Source organism: Marmota monax, unplaced genomic scaffold (genome assembly GCF_021218885.2).
Source record: "Marmota monax isolate L192 unplaced genomic scaffold, Marmota_monax_Labrador192_F-V1.1 WCK01_AAM20220418_F8-fsc00021, whole genome shotgun sequence".
NCBI lineage: Eukaryota > Metazoa > Chordata > Mammalia > Rodentia > Sciuridae > Marmota > Marmota monax.
Genome location: NW_026695228.1, coordinates 11,447,714 through 11,463,540, shown reverse-complemented (window position 1 = coordinate 11,463,540; position 15,827 = coordinate 11,447,714). Strand labels below are relative to the sequence as shown.

General features: G+C 38.9%; 1 protein-coding gene and 1 pseudogene across 1 annotated transcript in view; one reads left to right on the top strand and one right to left on the bottom strand.

Annotated features, from left to right (window-relative positions):
• Positions 1-15,827, top strand: part of Slc22a14 (solute carrier family 22 member 14) — a 46,113-nt gene that overhangs the window by 16,641 nt on the left and 13,645 nt on the right. Inside the window, exons 3-5 of the mRNA XM_046437437.2 lie at positions 13,807-14,045; positions 14,732-14,835; positions 15,040-15,194. Coding sequence (XP_046293393.1) covers positions 13,807-14,045; positions 14,732-14,835; positions 15,040-15,194 — 498 coding nt within the window. The remainder of the gene's footprint in view (positions 1-13,806; positions 14,046-14,731; positions 14,836-15,039; positions 15,195-15,827) is intronic.
• Positions 1,383-13,780, bottom strand: LOC124087602 (aldo-keto reductase family 1 member B10-like; annotated as a pseudogene).

Genomic DNA, 15,827 nt, shown 5'->3' with positions numbered 1-15,827 from the left:
TAATAATTTGCTTTCTTACCAGCAGTGTAGAAGAGTTCCCCTTTCTTGCATCCTCATTGACTTGTAATTTTCCTTTTTTATCTTATGATTATAGGCATTAACTGGAGTGAGGCATATGTCATTATGGTTTTGATTTGCATTTCCATGATGAAGTGTGTGATATGGAATGTTTTTTCATATACTTTTGGCCATATGTTTTCTTTCAGATCATTAGCCCATTTTTAATTGGACTAATATTTTTTTGTTGTTGTTGTTGAATGTTTTTAGTTCTTTATATATTCTGGATATTAGCCCCTTAACAGATAAATATTTTGCAGGCTTTCTCCCATTCTGTGAGTTTTCTCTTCACTCTGCTGAGTATTTTTTTTTTTTTTTGCCATGCAGAAGATTCTTTAGTTTGATATGATCTAATTTGTCCATTTTTAAATTTTGTTACCTGTGCAATTTGGGGCCTTAATCTAAAAAATATACATATATTTTTCCAGACCGATGTCTTAAAGCGTTTCCTTTAGTAATTTCATAGTTCAGCTCATACATTTAGATTTTTTATTAGTTTTGAGTTGATTTTTTGTATAAGGGAGACATAGAGGTCGATTTTCATCTGCATTGGATATTCATATTCCCCAGCCCCATTTAGAGTATCTTCTTTCCAGTATATGTATTGCTGCCTTTATCGAAAATTAGGTGGTGGTAAATCCATGAATTTATTTTTTGTCTTCTCTATTCTGTTCTATTGGTCTATATATCTATTTTTATGCCATTAACATTGCTATTTTGTTCAGTGTGGCTTTGTAGTATATTTTGAAGTCAGATATTATAATACCTCCAGCTTGTTCCTCTGCTCAAGATTGCTTTGACTATTCCATGTCTTATATGGTTCCATATGAATTTTCTTTTTTCTATGAAGAATGTCATCAATATTTTGATAGGAATTACATTGAATCTGAAGATCACTTTGGATACTGTGGATGTTTTAACAATATTATCTTTTTAACTTTTATTGTTTTTTAATTCTTTTCATTTTTGCATCCTCGATGTTAGCAGAGATCCTGTTGTTAAACAAACATTGGTCAGATAAAAAAAAGTGGAAAAATTAGGCTCATCTGAGTCATACTTCTCTATGATAAATCTCCTAGTTCAACATATGGATCTAAATAAAACCTTGCCTAGGGGTAGGGAGGAGGAGTGGTAAAGGAAGGTTCTGGGAAGGAGATTGAGGAGATTGGGTAACCCATGTTGTGTGAATGTATGATTAGGGCATAACGAATCCCATTATGTATAATTATAATGCACCACTAACAAAATTTTTAATAAACCTTGCTTAGATTCTGACCTATAACAAGGTCAGGCACAGTATGATTTCACATAGGCTAACATAGGCCTTAAAGGGGAACAAGTTCCAGTTCAGTGAAGAGAAAGAATCCACTAGATGTCTCATCAGGAGATTCAGCATTGAGGGGGTATTCCACCCAATGAGCCTGGTCAGACAGGACATGCCCCCCAACACCCCAGTTTGTATTGAAGCTAAGTATGGGTGCCCATATCCCCATCACTCAATTTGAAGTAAAAAACCTGAAAGTTCTCAACAGTGCATTCTGATGTCACAGACTTGGGAATTCATTCCTCTAGATCTATAACTAGATCAGAACCTGGGCCAAGGGATTTGGTTTTTTTTTTTTTGCTTGCAGCAATCGCTTTAATATTGGGGTCTTCCAGTAGTGACCTGGAAGACTTCTGGTTTGGCCCATGGTCTATAGGGTATGGCAGTGTTGCCCTTGGAGTGACAATGCTGGATCAGTTTCTCCTGAGTGAGGTATGGGTGACACTCGACCTGATTAGTCAGTGGTTTATATTTGAGTCCAGGCTTGTTCAAGATTATTTCCATCTGGAAGTGGTTGAAGTTGGAGACACCAAGGGATTTCACCAACCCCTCATCTACCAGCTCTTCCATGACCTCCCAGGCATCCAAGAATGTTACTTTACTGATAAGGTTGTTGCCTTTATCATCTTTGGGGAATAAGTCTTTCCCAGACTGAAATCCCTGGGGCCAGTAAGTAAGATAGATACCCAGATAGTCCAGTTTCAGAGCCTGTGGGGGTCTTCTAATAGGTTTCCTTTACAAGGTTTCTTTTAAAGAAGGTGCACCACAACTTGCTAACAATAAAGAAGTCCTCCTGTGTCACCAGCTTCTCTTGGATCTTCTTCTGGATGGCTTCTCTCACCTCATTTTCATAGAATACGCACAGTATATGTGGCAATATCTTGCATCATTGGCCACCTTCTTTGACTCTGCCTGGGGGAGACTTCTAGGTGTCCAGACCCAAAATGGACATCTTGGCTTTAGTGTTGAGCTCCACAAAGGTGGCCATGGTAGGTGCAGAAATGGTTCTCTGAGAGCAGATAGATGTCTAGTGTTAACAATATTCTTCTAATATGTGAAAATTGGACATCTTTCCATTTTTTGTATGTCCTCTTCAATTTCTTTTATCAATATTTTGTAATTATCATTTTAGAGATCATTCATTTCCTGTATTAAATTTATTCCTATGTATTTTATTTTACTTTATTTTTGTAGATAATAGAATCATGTCAATTTTTTTTCTCCCTTTCATAATTGTTGTATAAAAATGCTACTTATTTTTGTAGGTTGCTTTTGTATCCTATGACCTTACTGAACTTGTTTAGAGGTTCTAACAGTATTTTTTGGTGAAGTCTTTAGGTTTTTCTCTATATAATATCATGTCTTGTGCAAACAGGGATTATTTGACATCCTCCTTTTCTATTTGGATGACTCTTGTTTCCTTCTCTTTTCCTATTGCTGTGGCTAAGACTTCTAATGCTATATTGAGAGTGGTGAAAGTGAACACCCTGGGCTTGCTCCTGATTTTAGAGGAAATATTTTCAGTTTTTCCCCATTAGTATGCTATAGGCTGTGGGATTGCCATATATAGACTTTTTTATGCTGAAATACATTCCTTCTACATCTAATTGTTGAAGATTTTTATTATGAAGGGATGTTCAATTAATATTATTAAGTGCTTTATCTGCAACTGATGAGATGATCATACAATTTTTTATTCTTCATTTTGTTGGTGTGATTATTACATTTACTAATTTGCATATGTTGAATCATCCTTATATCTCTAGGAGAAATTCCACTTGGTGGTCATGGTGTATATTCTTTTTTATGTGCTGTTGGATTTGATTTGCTAGTGTTTTGTTTAAAATTTTGCATCTATGTTCATTAGGGATATTGTTAGAAGTTAGCTTTTCTTGTCTTGTTTTGGTATCAGTGTTAAACTCCGATGCAAAAAAAAGACTGCCGACTCCAATTTTAAATCAAATTAAAGCAAGCTTGTGTTGGTGTACTGGAGCTAGCCAGGACTGTCTTTCCTGAAAATCCTGGGCTAGAGATTAGTATCCTAGCTCTTTAGGAACACAGTTTTATAGCACAAAAATTTGAAAAAGGGGGGTGTCCTGAGAATTTACAGATAACAGAATTTTGAGAAGCATAATACAAAGGCAAATAGTGGTTAATGATCTACATGGCTTAACATTTAAAGGTAGGGAATAAATTTAGATCCCAACATCAGAATTTATATGAGGCACCACTGAGGTTTCAGAGAGGGTTGTTATTTGGTCAGGGGGAACCAGGACTTATTGTTTTCTGTATTCTTGATAAACTGCCATTATGACTGGCATAAGATGAAATCTTAGAGTAGTTTTGATTTGCATTTCTCTAATTACTAGTGATGTTGAGCATTTTTTCATACATTTGTTGATCAAATGTATATCTCCTTCTGAGAAGTGTCTGCTCAGCTCCTTAGCCCATTTATTGATTGGATTGTTTAGTTTTTTGGTGTTAAGTTTTTTGAGTTTTTTTATATATCCTGGAGATTAGTGCTCTGACATGCCTGTGGCAAAAATTTGCTTCAAAAATATAGGCTCTCTGTTCACCTTATTGATTGTTTCTTTACTGAGAAGAAGCTTTTTAGTTTTAGTCCATCCCATTTATTAATTCTTGATTTTATTTCTTGCACTTTAGGAGTCTTGTTAAGGAAGTCAGGGCCTAATCCGACATGATGGAGATTTGGGCCTACTTTTTCCTCTATTAGGTCCAGGGTCTCTGGTCTAAATACTAGGTCCTTGATCCACTTTGAGTTTTGTGCATGGTGACAGATAGGGGTGTATTTTCATTTTGCTGTATATGGATTTCCAGTTCTCCCAGCACCATTTGTTGAAGAGGCTGTCTTTTCTCCAATGTATGTTTTTGGCACCTTTGTCTAGTATGAGATAACGGTATTTTTGTGGGTTTGTCTCTGTGTCTTCTATTCTGTACCATTAGTCTACATATCTAATTTGGTGCCAATACCATGCTGTTTTTGTTACTAAAGATTTGTAGTATAGTTTAAGGCCTGGTATTGTGATGCCTCCTACTTCACTATTCTTACTAAGGATTGCTTTGGTTATTCTAGACCTGTTGTTTTTCCAAATGAATTTCATGATTGCTTTTTCTATTTCTATAAGAAACAGTGATGGGATTTTAATTAGAATCACATTGAATCTGTATGGCGCTTTGGTAATATGGCCATTTTGATGATATTATTTTGCCTATCCAAGAGCGTAGGAAATCTTTCCAACTTCTAACATCTTCTTCAATTTCTTTCTTTAGTGTTCTATAGTTTTCAGCATAGAGGTCTTTTATCTCTTTTGTTGATTCCTGAGTATTTTATTTTATTGTGGATTTCCAGTTTTATTCCATTGTGCTCAGAGAAGATATGTGTTATGATTACATTTAAAAAAAAATTTTCTGACATGTTTTTGTGTCCTAACATGTCATCTATCCTGGAGAATGTTCCTTATGCTAACGAGAATAAAGTGTATTCTGCAGCTGTTGAATTAAATGTTCTTTAAATGTTTGTTAGGTCCATATGGCCTACAGTTTAACTCTGATATTTCTTTGTTGATTTTTTTGTCTTGGTGATCCATCAGTGGATGAAAGTGGGTGTTTCAGTCACTTTATTGTATTTGTCTATCTCTCCTTTTAGATCTAACACTGTTTGCTTTATGTAATTTGATGCTCCAGTATTGAGTACATATATACATATAATTATTTCTTCTTGACCAATTGATCACTTTATCATTATATAGTAACTTTCTTTGTCTTTTTATAGTTTTTGAATTAAAGTGTATTGATGTAAGTATAGCTGTTCCTTCCAATTTTTAATTTCCATTTGCATGGAATATCTTTTTTTATTTCTTCATTTCAGCCTATATGCATTCTTACTGGTGAATTTTCTTCTAGGCAGCATATCTCTGGATCTCATTTAAAAAAAAAAAAACGTATTCAGTCTCTATCTTTTTGTTTTGTTTTGTTTTTGGCAATGCAGGGAATGGAAACCAGGGGCCTAGCACATGGTAGGCTAGCACTCTACCACTGAACTATTCCCCCAGGTCCAGATAGTCTTTTAAATGGGGAATTGAATTTGATATTCGAGGTTATTGTTATGGTTTAGATGTGGTATCTCCCAAAATCTCATGTGTGAGACCATAAAAGAAGGTTTGGAGGAAAAATGATTGGGTTATAGCCTTAACCTAATCAGTGAATTAATCCCTTCTGGGTTTAACTAAGTGGTAACTGAAGTCAGGTGGGGAGTGGCTGAAGGAAGTGTCTCATTGGAGGCATGGCTATGGGGTATATATATATTTTGTATCTGGTGAGTGGAGTCTGTCTCCCTGCTTTCTGATCATCATGTGTGTTGAGAGCCACAGCCGAAGGGGTCCCAGCAAACTTCCAGCTGCCAGCAAACTTCCAGCTGCCGGCTGATGATTGGCTCACAGTGGCCCCAGCAACATCTAGCTGATTGGCTCCTCTGCGGTGATGCTCATTGGGCTGTTTCCCTGCCCTTTCAGACCACAGAGCTGCTCATTGGGGGACTTTTTTGGCTCCGCCCACGTGACCCAGCCAATCGGCCTCAAGAGCAGGAGGATTGTGGGAGGTGGCGAGAAGCTTGTTGGGGAGAGAGAGGCTTGTGAAAAGCCAGTGGTGGCAGTTGAGGCTCTGAGGGTTTTTCCTGAGAGGCTGTTTTGTTTGGCGCGTGTGGTTCTAAAAATAAAGTTAGTTTCTTTTGACAAGTGGCTCCTGATTGTGCCCAGCCAGACTGCGGCACATGTGAGCTGCCTTTGCCACACTCTTCTGCCATGATGATATGCTTCAACCTTGAGCCCAGAGGAATGGAGTCAGCCATTATGGACTGAACCCTTCTGAAACTGTGAGCCCCTAAATAAACCTTTCGTCCTCTACAATTGTTCTGGTTGGGTCTTTTAGTCACAGCAGTGAAAAAGCTGACTGAAACAGAAATTGGTAACAAGAAGTGGGGTTGTTGCTATGACTAACTTGACCATGTGGTTCAGAAGCTTTTTAAGTTTTTTGAAATTGGTGGGAGGAATTTTAAGATGTTTAGCAGTGTAAGCTGGAAATGTTTTAGATTGTTGCAAGCAGAGCTTAATGGCCAATTCTGGTGGGAACTCAGAAACCAGAATGCTAATAGGACCATGGACAGTAAGAATGGGGCTCAAGGGGGTTCAGAGGAAGACTCTCTTGGAATTTGGAGTAGAGGCCATTTTTATTATGTTCTGGCTAAGAAGTCATCTGCATTTTGCCCTTCTCCTGAGACTTTCTGTGATGCTGATTTTAAAAGTGATGGACTTCTTAATCTGATGGAAAAAATTTCTAGCAGCATAGCATTCAGGATGTAGCATGGATATTCCTGGTGGCTTTTAGCCAAATTTATTGTATTATTCAGGATCAGAAAGTAGAGCAGAAATATTTGAAAAAAAAAAACTTGGACTTAAAAGATGGGAGTAAAACTAGGGCTAAGAAATTTGCAGTTGTTAAAGATATTATTGCCCTTAAAGAAATGCTAAAGACTTTGCCCAGAGACAAAGTCTTAAGAAAGATGGCTTGAGGCATCTCAGGTGCTAGCAAGATCACATCCATCTCTGGCTAAAGAGAGTAAAAGTGAAAATTCTCTTGAGACAAGACCGTTGGGGGAAAACTTCTTGCACAAGGGGGGCTAGGAAGTTTTTTCAACATACTTCGTCAACCAGGCAGTCAAGGGCTGATGCAGCCAGGATTCCTGGAAGCCTGCTCAAAACGGTGGCAGACCTTGGCAACAACAACATGTTGCTGGATCTGGAATGCAGGATGCTGGAATTAGGGGGTCCTGAAGGCTTCCACCAAGTTTTCAAAGGAAGGTCTGGGAGACCAGAAAAGTTCAACAGAGTTGGAGTCCCTGCAGGCAGCCCCTTACAGGGCAATGTTTACAGATTTGAGGAGGAAGCCAAAGCTGTAGTGGAGACCCCCAAGATTAAGAAATGCCAGTAACATGGGACCTTATCCTAGGAAAGCTGCAGGAATTGAGTAGACAAGTGAACAGAAAGGCCACTTGGGCTGCAACCAACAAGGCCACAGGGTGGATCTGCAGAAGCCCTTTGGACAGAGCATCACAACGCCATGCACTCCAGGTGCCAGAAGTGGAGCTACAGGACCTGTTTGACCAGTTAGATTTTGGTCTTCCTTTGGTCCTATCCCTTCTTTCTATGCCTGTAATTTTGTGAATGGAAATGTCTATTCTGTACCATTATATATTGAATGCTTATAAATTGCTTTTAATTTTCTAGGACCTTACACTGTAAGATTGCCTTGAGCCTCAGAGAAGAACTTTGGACTTAAACTTTGAGCAATCTTGGAACTGTTAGAGCATGGGCACTCTTGGGAATGAACTTAGTGTATTTTTACATTGTCAGATAAGTGTGAGCTTTGGGGGGCCAGGGGCAGAATATTATGGATTGGATGTGGTATCCCTAAAAGCTCATGTGTGAGACAACCCAAGAAGGTTTGGAGCAGAAATGGTTGTTAGAGTCTTAATTCAATTAGTGAATTATTCCCTGATGGGATTAATTGAGTAGTAACTGGACTCAGGTGTGGAGTGTGGCTGGAGGAAGTGGTTAATTGGGTGTGTAGCTATGGAGTATATATTTTGTATATGAAGAATGGAGTTTCTCTCTGTGCTTTCTGATCATCATGAGAGCTGCTTCCCTCTGCCACACTCTTCCACCATGATGTTCAGCCTCACCTCGAGCTCTGAGGAATGAAGCCTGGTGTCTATGGATTGACATCTCTGAAACTGTGAGCCCCTAAGTAAACTTTTCCTTTCCTAAAATTGTTCTTATCTGATCTTTAAGTCACAGCAATGAAAAAACTGACTAACACAATTATTGTTGATAAATAAGAGCATACGCCTCTCATTCTGTTAAAGTTTTCTTGTTGTTTAGTACATCTTTTATTCCTTTCTTCATCTCATGTTCATCTTTGTAGTTTAGTGGTTTTCTATATTGATAGTTTGACACTTGTCTCTTTCTCTTTTGTGTGTCTGTTCTAGTGTTAAATTTTGTACTTTGATGTATCTTTGTGATGATAGTTGTCATTCTTTTGCTTTTAATTTAAGACTCCCTTAAACATTTCTGGTAAGGCTAGTCTAATGGTGATAATTTTTTTCAGGTTTTGCTTATCATGGATCAGCTTTACTTTTTCAAAGGGTGGCTTTGCCTAGGTATAGTATTGTTGGCTGGATTTTTTTTCCTTTAACTTCAGGACTTCGAATATTTCATTCCATTCTCTGCTACTCTGAAAATATTCTGCTGAGAAAACTACCTTTATTCAATTGGGGATTCCCTTAAAAATGACTTGATCATTTTCTCTTTCTGCTTTTAGAATTCTCACTTCTTGTATTTTTGGCAGCTTGACAATAATATACCTCAGAGAGGGTCTGGTCAAATCTATTTTGGATCCTTTGGGCTTTCTGGACCTGCACATTTATATCTTTTCCAAGATTTTAAAAGTTTCCAGCAATTATTTAACTGAATATGTTTTCCATACCTTTTTTCTTTCTTATATCCTTCTAGAACCTCAATAGTATAAATGTTGCTTATTCTCTGGTATCCCAAAATCTCAAAGCCTTTTTAATTTAATTTTAATTTAATTTAATTTTTAAATTAATTTAAGCCTTTTTTCTTCTTTTAATCTGAGATATTTCAAAAGACCTGCCTTCAAGCTCACAAATTCTTTCTTCTTTCTGATTGAGTCTGTTTTTGAGGCTCTCATCTGTATTTTTTATTTATTGAGTTATTCAGCTCCATAATTTCTGAATGGCTCTTACTTATGATCTCTATTGCTTTTTCTGAATTTCTCACTTATATCACAAATTGCTTTGCTCCCCTCTGTCTAGTCCAAATTACCTCTATTCTCCCTTCCCCACCATCCCAATTGTGAATTAGAATCCACATATCAGAGAAAACCTTTGGACTTTTGTTCTTTGGGATTGGCTTGTTTTGCTTAGCATGGTATTCTCTGGTTCCATCCATTTACTGGCAAATGCCATAATTTCATTCTTCTTTAAGGCTGAGTAATATTCAATTGTGTACATATACACCATAGTTTCTTTATCCATTCATCTGTTAAAGGGCACCTATGTTGGTTTTATAGTTTGGCTGTTGTGAATTGAGCTGCTATAAACATTGATGTGGCTGGGTCACTGTAGTAAGCTGATTTTAAGTCCTTTGGGTATAAAACTAGGAGTGGGATGACTGGGTCAAATGGTGGTTCCATTCCAAGTTTTCTTAGGAATCTGCTTTCCATAGTGGTTGCACCAATTTGCAGTCCCACCATAAATGTATGAGTGTACCTTTTTCTCTACATCCTCACCAACATCTCTTATTGCTTGTATTCTTGATGATTGCCATTCTGACTAGAGTCAGATGGAATCTCAGTATAGTTTTGATTTGCATTTCTCTAATTGCTAGAGATGATGAACTTTTTTTATATATTTGTTGATCAATTGTATTTCTTCTTCTGTGAAGTGTCTGTTCAGTTCCTTGACTGATTTATTGATTGGGTTATTTTTTTTTTGGTGTTAAGTTTTGAGTTTTTTTTTTTTTTAAAAATGTATCCTGGAGATTAGTGCTCTATCTGAGGTGTGTGTGGTTAAGATTTTTTTTCCCTATTATATAGGCTCTCTCCTCACAATATTGATTGTTTCCTTTGCTATGAAGAAGCTTTTTAGTTTGATTTCATCCCATTTATTGCGTCTTGATTTCACTTCTTGAACTTTGGGAGACTTATTGAGGAAGTCATTTCCTAAGCTGTCATGGTGGAGATTTGGGCCTGCTTTTTCTTCTATTAGGTGCAGGGTCTGTTCTAGTGCCTATGTTTTTGATCCACTTTGAGTTGAATTTTGTGTGCAGGGTGAGAGTTAGGGGTTTAATTTCATTTTGCTACATATGGATTTCCAATTTTCCTAGCACCATTTGTTGAAGAGGTTATCTTTTCTCCAATGTATGTTTTTGGTGCCTTTGTCTAGTATGAGATAACTGTATTTAGTGGTTTTCTTTCTGGGTCTTCCCTTCTGTATCATTGGTCTATGTATCTGTTTTTGATGCCAATACCATTCTGGTTTTGTTACTATGGCTCAGTAGTATAATTTAATTTCTGGTGTTATGAAGTCTTCGGCTTCATTTTTCTTGCTAACAATTGCTTTGGCTATTCTGGATCTCTTATTTTTCCAGATGAATTTCATGATTGCTTTTTCTATTTCTATGAAGAATGTCATTGGGATTTTTGTAGGGATTGCATTAAATCTGTATAGCACTTTTGGTAGTACGGCCATTTGACAATGTTAATTCTGCCTATCCAAGAGCATGGGAGATCTTTCAATCTCCTAAGGTTTTCTTCAATTTCTTTCTTTAATGTTCTATAGTTTTCATTGTAGAGGTCTTTCACCTCTTTTGTTAGATTGATTCCTAAATTTTTTTTTGAGGTTATTATGAATCGGGTGGTTTTCCTAATTTCTCTTTCAGTGGATTCATCACTTTTGTGTAGAAACACATTTGATTTATGGGTGTTAATTTTATATCCTGCTGCTTTGCTGAATTCATTTATTAGTTCTAGAATGTTTCTGGTGGAATTTTTTGGAATTTCTAAATAAAGAATCATATCATTGGCAAATAGTGATAGTTTCAGTTCTTCTTTTCCTATTTGTATCCCTTTAATCTTCTTTTAATTGCTTTGGCTAGAGTCAAGGACAATGTTGAACAAAAGTGGTGAAAGAGGGCATGCTTGTCCTGTTCCAGTTTTTAGAGGGAATGCTTTCAATTTTTCTCCATTAGAAAGATGTTGGCCTTGGGCTTAGCATAGATAGCTTTGACAAGGTTGAGGTATGTTTCTACTACCTCTAGTTTTTCTGATGTTTGGAACATGAAGAGGTGCTGTATTTTGCCAAATGCTTTCTCTACATTGAAATGATCATATGATTCTTGTCTTTAAGACTTTTTTTTTAATATTTATTATTTAGTTGGAGTTGAACACAATACCTTCATTTATTTATTTTTATATGGTGCTGAGGATTGAACCCAGGGCTTTGCACATGCTAAATGAGTGCTCTACTGCTGAGCCACAACCCCAGCCCTCTTTAAGACTATTGATGTAATGTATTACACTTATTGGTTTGTATATGTTATACCAACCTTGCATTCCTGGGATGAACTCGACTTGATTGTGATGCACTATCTTTTTAATATGTTTTTTATGTAATTTGCCAGAATTTTATTGAGAATTCTTGCATCTATGTTCATTAGGAATATTGGTCTATAGTTTTCTTTCCTTGATGTGTCTTTGTTTGGTTTTGGTATCAGGGTGATACTGGCTTCATAGAATGAGTTTGGAAGGGTTCCCTCCTTTTCTATTTCTTGGTATAATTTGAGAAGTATTGGTGTTAATTCTTCTTTGAAGGTCTTGTAGAATTTGGCTGATAATCTCTCTGGCCCTGGACTTTTCTTAGTTGGTAGGCTTTTGATGGCATCCTCTATTTCATCACTTGAGATTGATCTGTTCAAATTGTGTATATCCTCCTGGTTCAGTTTGGGTAGTTCATACATCTCTAGAAATTTGTTGATGTCTTCCAGATTTTCTATTTTATTGAAGTATAAATTTTCAAAATAGTTTCTAGTTATCTTCTATATTTCAGTAGTGATATTTCCATTTTCATCATGAATTTTATTAATTTGGGTTTTCTTTTTTCATTAGCATGGCTAATAGTTTATCAATTTTATTTATTTTTTCAAAGAACAAACTTTTGTCAATTTTTTGAATTGTTTCTTTTGTTTCAGTTTCATTGATTTCAGCTCAGATTTTAATTATTTCCTGTCTTCTGCTGCTTTGGGGTTGATTTGTTCTTTTCTAGGGCGTTGAGGTATAATGTTAAGTTATTCATTTGTTGAATTTCTTTTTTTTAATATTTATTTTTTAGTTTTCGGCAGACACAACATCTTTGTTTGTATGTGGTGCTAAGGATCGAACCCGGGCCACACGCATGCCAGGCGAGCACGCTACCGCTTGAGCCACATCCCCAGCCCCATTTGTTGAATTTCTATTCTTTTAATGAATGAGCTCAAAGCAATGAATGTTCCTCTTAGCACTGCCTTCATGGTGTCCCAGAGAGTTTGATGTGTTATATCATTATTCTCATTTACCTGTAAGTATTCTTTATATCATCCCTGATTTCTCTGTCATCCGTTCATCATTCAATAGCTTATTATTTAGTCTCCAGGTGTTAGAGTAGCTTCTATTTTTTATTCTATCATTGATTTCTTATTTCATTCCTTTATGATTTGATAGGAGGCAGGGTATTATATATTTGATAAGAGTTGCTTTATGGCATAAGATATGGTCTATTTTAGAGAAGGATCCATGTGCTGCTGAGAAGAAAGTGTACTCATTGATGGATGAAATATTCTATATATGTCTGTTAAGTCCAAATCATTGATTGCATTATTTAGTTCTGTTTCTTTGTTTAGTTTTTGTTTGGAAGATCTATCCAGTAGTGAGAGAGGTGTCTTAAAGTCACCCAGTATTATTGTGTTATGGTTTATTTGATTTTTGAAGTTAAGAAAGGTTTGTTTGAGGCACTTAGATGCTTCATTGTTGGGGGCATAAATATTTATGATGGTTAGATCTTGTTGATGTATCATTCCTCAACCCCAGCTCTTGGTCAAGGCCACCAGCTACGGACCTTGGCCTCTGCTCTTGGTCACGGATGCAGATATTTATTATTTAAGGAAAGGTTCTGTCCTACCTCTTGCAATTCCAGTGGTACATCAGTATGCATGTAAACAAAGTTTCAGTTGTGGGGAAACTGCAAGAGAGTTCCTCAGAACTTACCCATGGCCATAGAAGCACAAACTTTTTCTAAAACATTAAAAATTTTATTTACACTAAAATCCAGGGATGGTTTAGCCAAAGTGGGTGGGAGACAACACTCTATATGAACTAAGAAACTGTAGAAGAAAAGGAGGAAACCATGGACTCCACGTAGTTCCAAGCCAGAGGCCATGTTCTGGTAAGTGGCTCCCATTGCTGGTGTCTGATGTCTAGGAATTGGTGACAGGAGACTGAACTGCATCCCTTTTTCAAACAGATTTCGAGAGAAAAGGACTCTGGGACAGAGAATGAATTCCAGGTTTCCGGAAGCTCGAACAGGCAGGGGACCTCAGGGTCTTCCTATTCCTGCTCCCTTGACACTCTGTTACGCAGATTGAGGGCCATGGATACCAAGAAGGATGACAAGTTTGCTGATGTCCTGGATGCAGTGGGGGAGTTTGGCACATTCCAGTGGAGGCTAATAGTCCTCACTTTTATTCCCAACATCATGTCGTCCTTCTTCATGTTTGCTGACCACTTTGTGTTCTCAGAAGAGAAGCCCTATTGCAACACCAGCTGGATCCTGGCATTGGACCCCAACCTCTCAGAGGCTGAGCAAATGAACCTGACCCTGCCCCGAGCACACAATGGCAGTTTCCTGACATGTCTTATGTACTTGCCCGTGTCCTGGGATCTGGAGTCCATCATTCAGTTTGGCCTCAACATCACAGACCCATGCGAAGATGGATGGATCTACCCTGAGTCCAAGAGGCGATCATTGATCAGTGAGGTATGTTTTGTCCTGGGTTGTCTGAAGCTGTCCCCACACCATGCTATAGACATGGCCCACTCTTACTGAGCAGGTGGGGAAATTGAGGCTCAAAGAGGGTCAGCAATTCTTTGAAGTTTCCCTGCAGAGGTGGGACCTGGACAGAAAATCAGGATTCCTAATGTCCACCCTTGACCATGCCTTGCTTAGACAGGAAGCTAGAGAGCATTTGGGGATAGAGACAGGTGATGGATGGCAGAGTTTTCTATCTGATCAGGGAATTGCTTCCAAGGTTGTGGCTCTGCCCTGTGAATTCATAGAAGATAGGGATGGGAAAGAAGCAACTTCTCTCAGGTATCTCTCACAGGGTTTCATAACCCGAGATCTTTTCCAGCACAGACATGACCAGCACCTGTGTTTTGGAAAGGATCTTCAGTGATCTGTGACTGTGCATGGTTACCTCCCTATCCATACCACTTCTTGGCCTGTGCCTCTGGTCCCTCTCTCCTGGCCTAGCTCCCAGGGTCTGCTAGGCACAGGGTGAGATACAGACATAATGGAGCTGAGGCACTCTGCACACACAATTACCTACCCCTACCACAGGTGCCCTCTGCCTGTAAGTCCACCCAAGCCAGGGTCAGTCTCTGGATTCAAAAGGCTGATCCTGGGTGAGAGGACTGTGGCCAATCCCTGTATCTAACCCCCAGTTTGACCTGGTGTGTGGCAAGGAACTGGACAAGGAAACCGTGCAGACCATGTTCATGACGGGCCAACTGATAGGGTCTCTCATCTTCGGGTTATTAAGTGACAAGTGAGTCTCCTGGAGTTCCCTCTGGTCCCTGGGATGCCCCGCCTTCTACCTGAGGGCATTCAGAGTTGAAGAATCCCAGGCTTGGGGAGGCAAAGGTAGGGGTGCTCTGGGGGCCTGGGACAGCTCAGAGCCTGGCTCAGGTGTCCAGCTGGGGGCCAGCCAGGGAGGTGGGCACTTGGTGCAGCCTCCCCTCAATGCTTGTAGGTTGGGCCGCTACCCTACCATCCTACTGTCACTGCTGGGGCTGATGTTCTTTGGCTTCGGGACAGCCTTTGTGAACAGCTTTCACCAGTACCTGTTCTTCCGCTTTGGTGTCTCCCAGGCTGTGATGGGCTATGCCATTGTCAGCCTGACTTTAGGTGAGACTGGGCCTTAAGAGCTGAGTGGGATGGGAGCAGGGACCCCAGGCAAGGTGGGAGTGGGACCAGAGTGGGCTGGCAGCCAAAAGGATTGGGAGCCAACATGACGTAGGCCTCATCAGGGAAGGTAGGAGTGGAAAGACTCTCCATTCCTGCTGCCTGGAGATGTCAGAGAACCAGTGTTCAGACTACCCTTCCACCCTTGTCCTCCATTCTAGTCCCCTGTGTCCCTCACATTCCCCTTATGTACCCTGTCCCCCAACCCAGCTTATATATGTGGAACCCTTAAGGGTCAAGGAGCTGCTGAGCCTTTTTATCTGTATTGGCTCATTTCATCCCAACAATACTCTTTGGTAGGCACTATTCTATCATTCCTTTAGCTGAAGAAGATATTTCATCTCAGAGTTAACCAACTTTCTCAGGGTCCTACAGGAGTAAGGAGCTGGATTTCAATGCAGGCGAGGTGGTATTAAAAGTCCCCAGTCTGCATACATTTATATCCTACCCTCATAAGGTTTGGTGCCTAGACTCTTATACCTGCAATTCCTGGTATGCTCCAGTTTCTCTGGCAAAAGACTTCTTATTGGAAGCCTGACAGAGGGAACATGTTCAGGTGAACAAAACACTAATGTG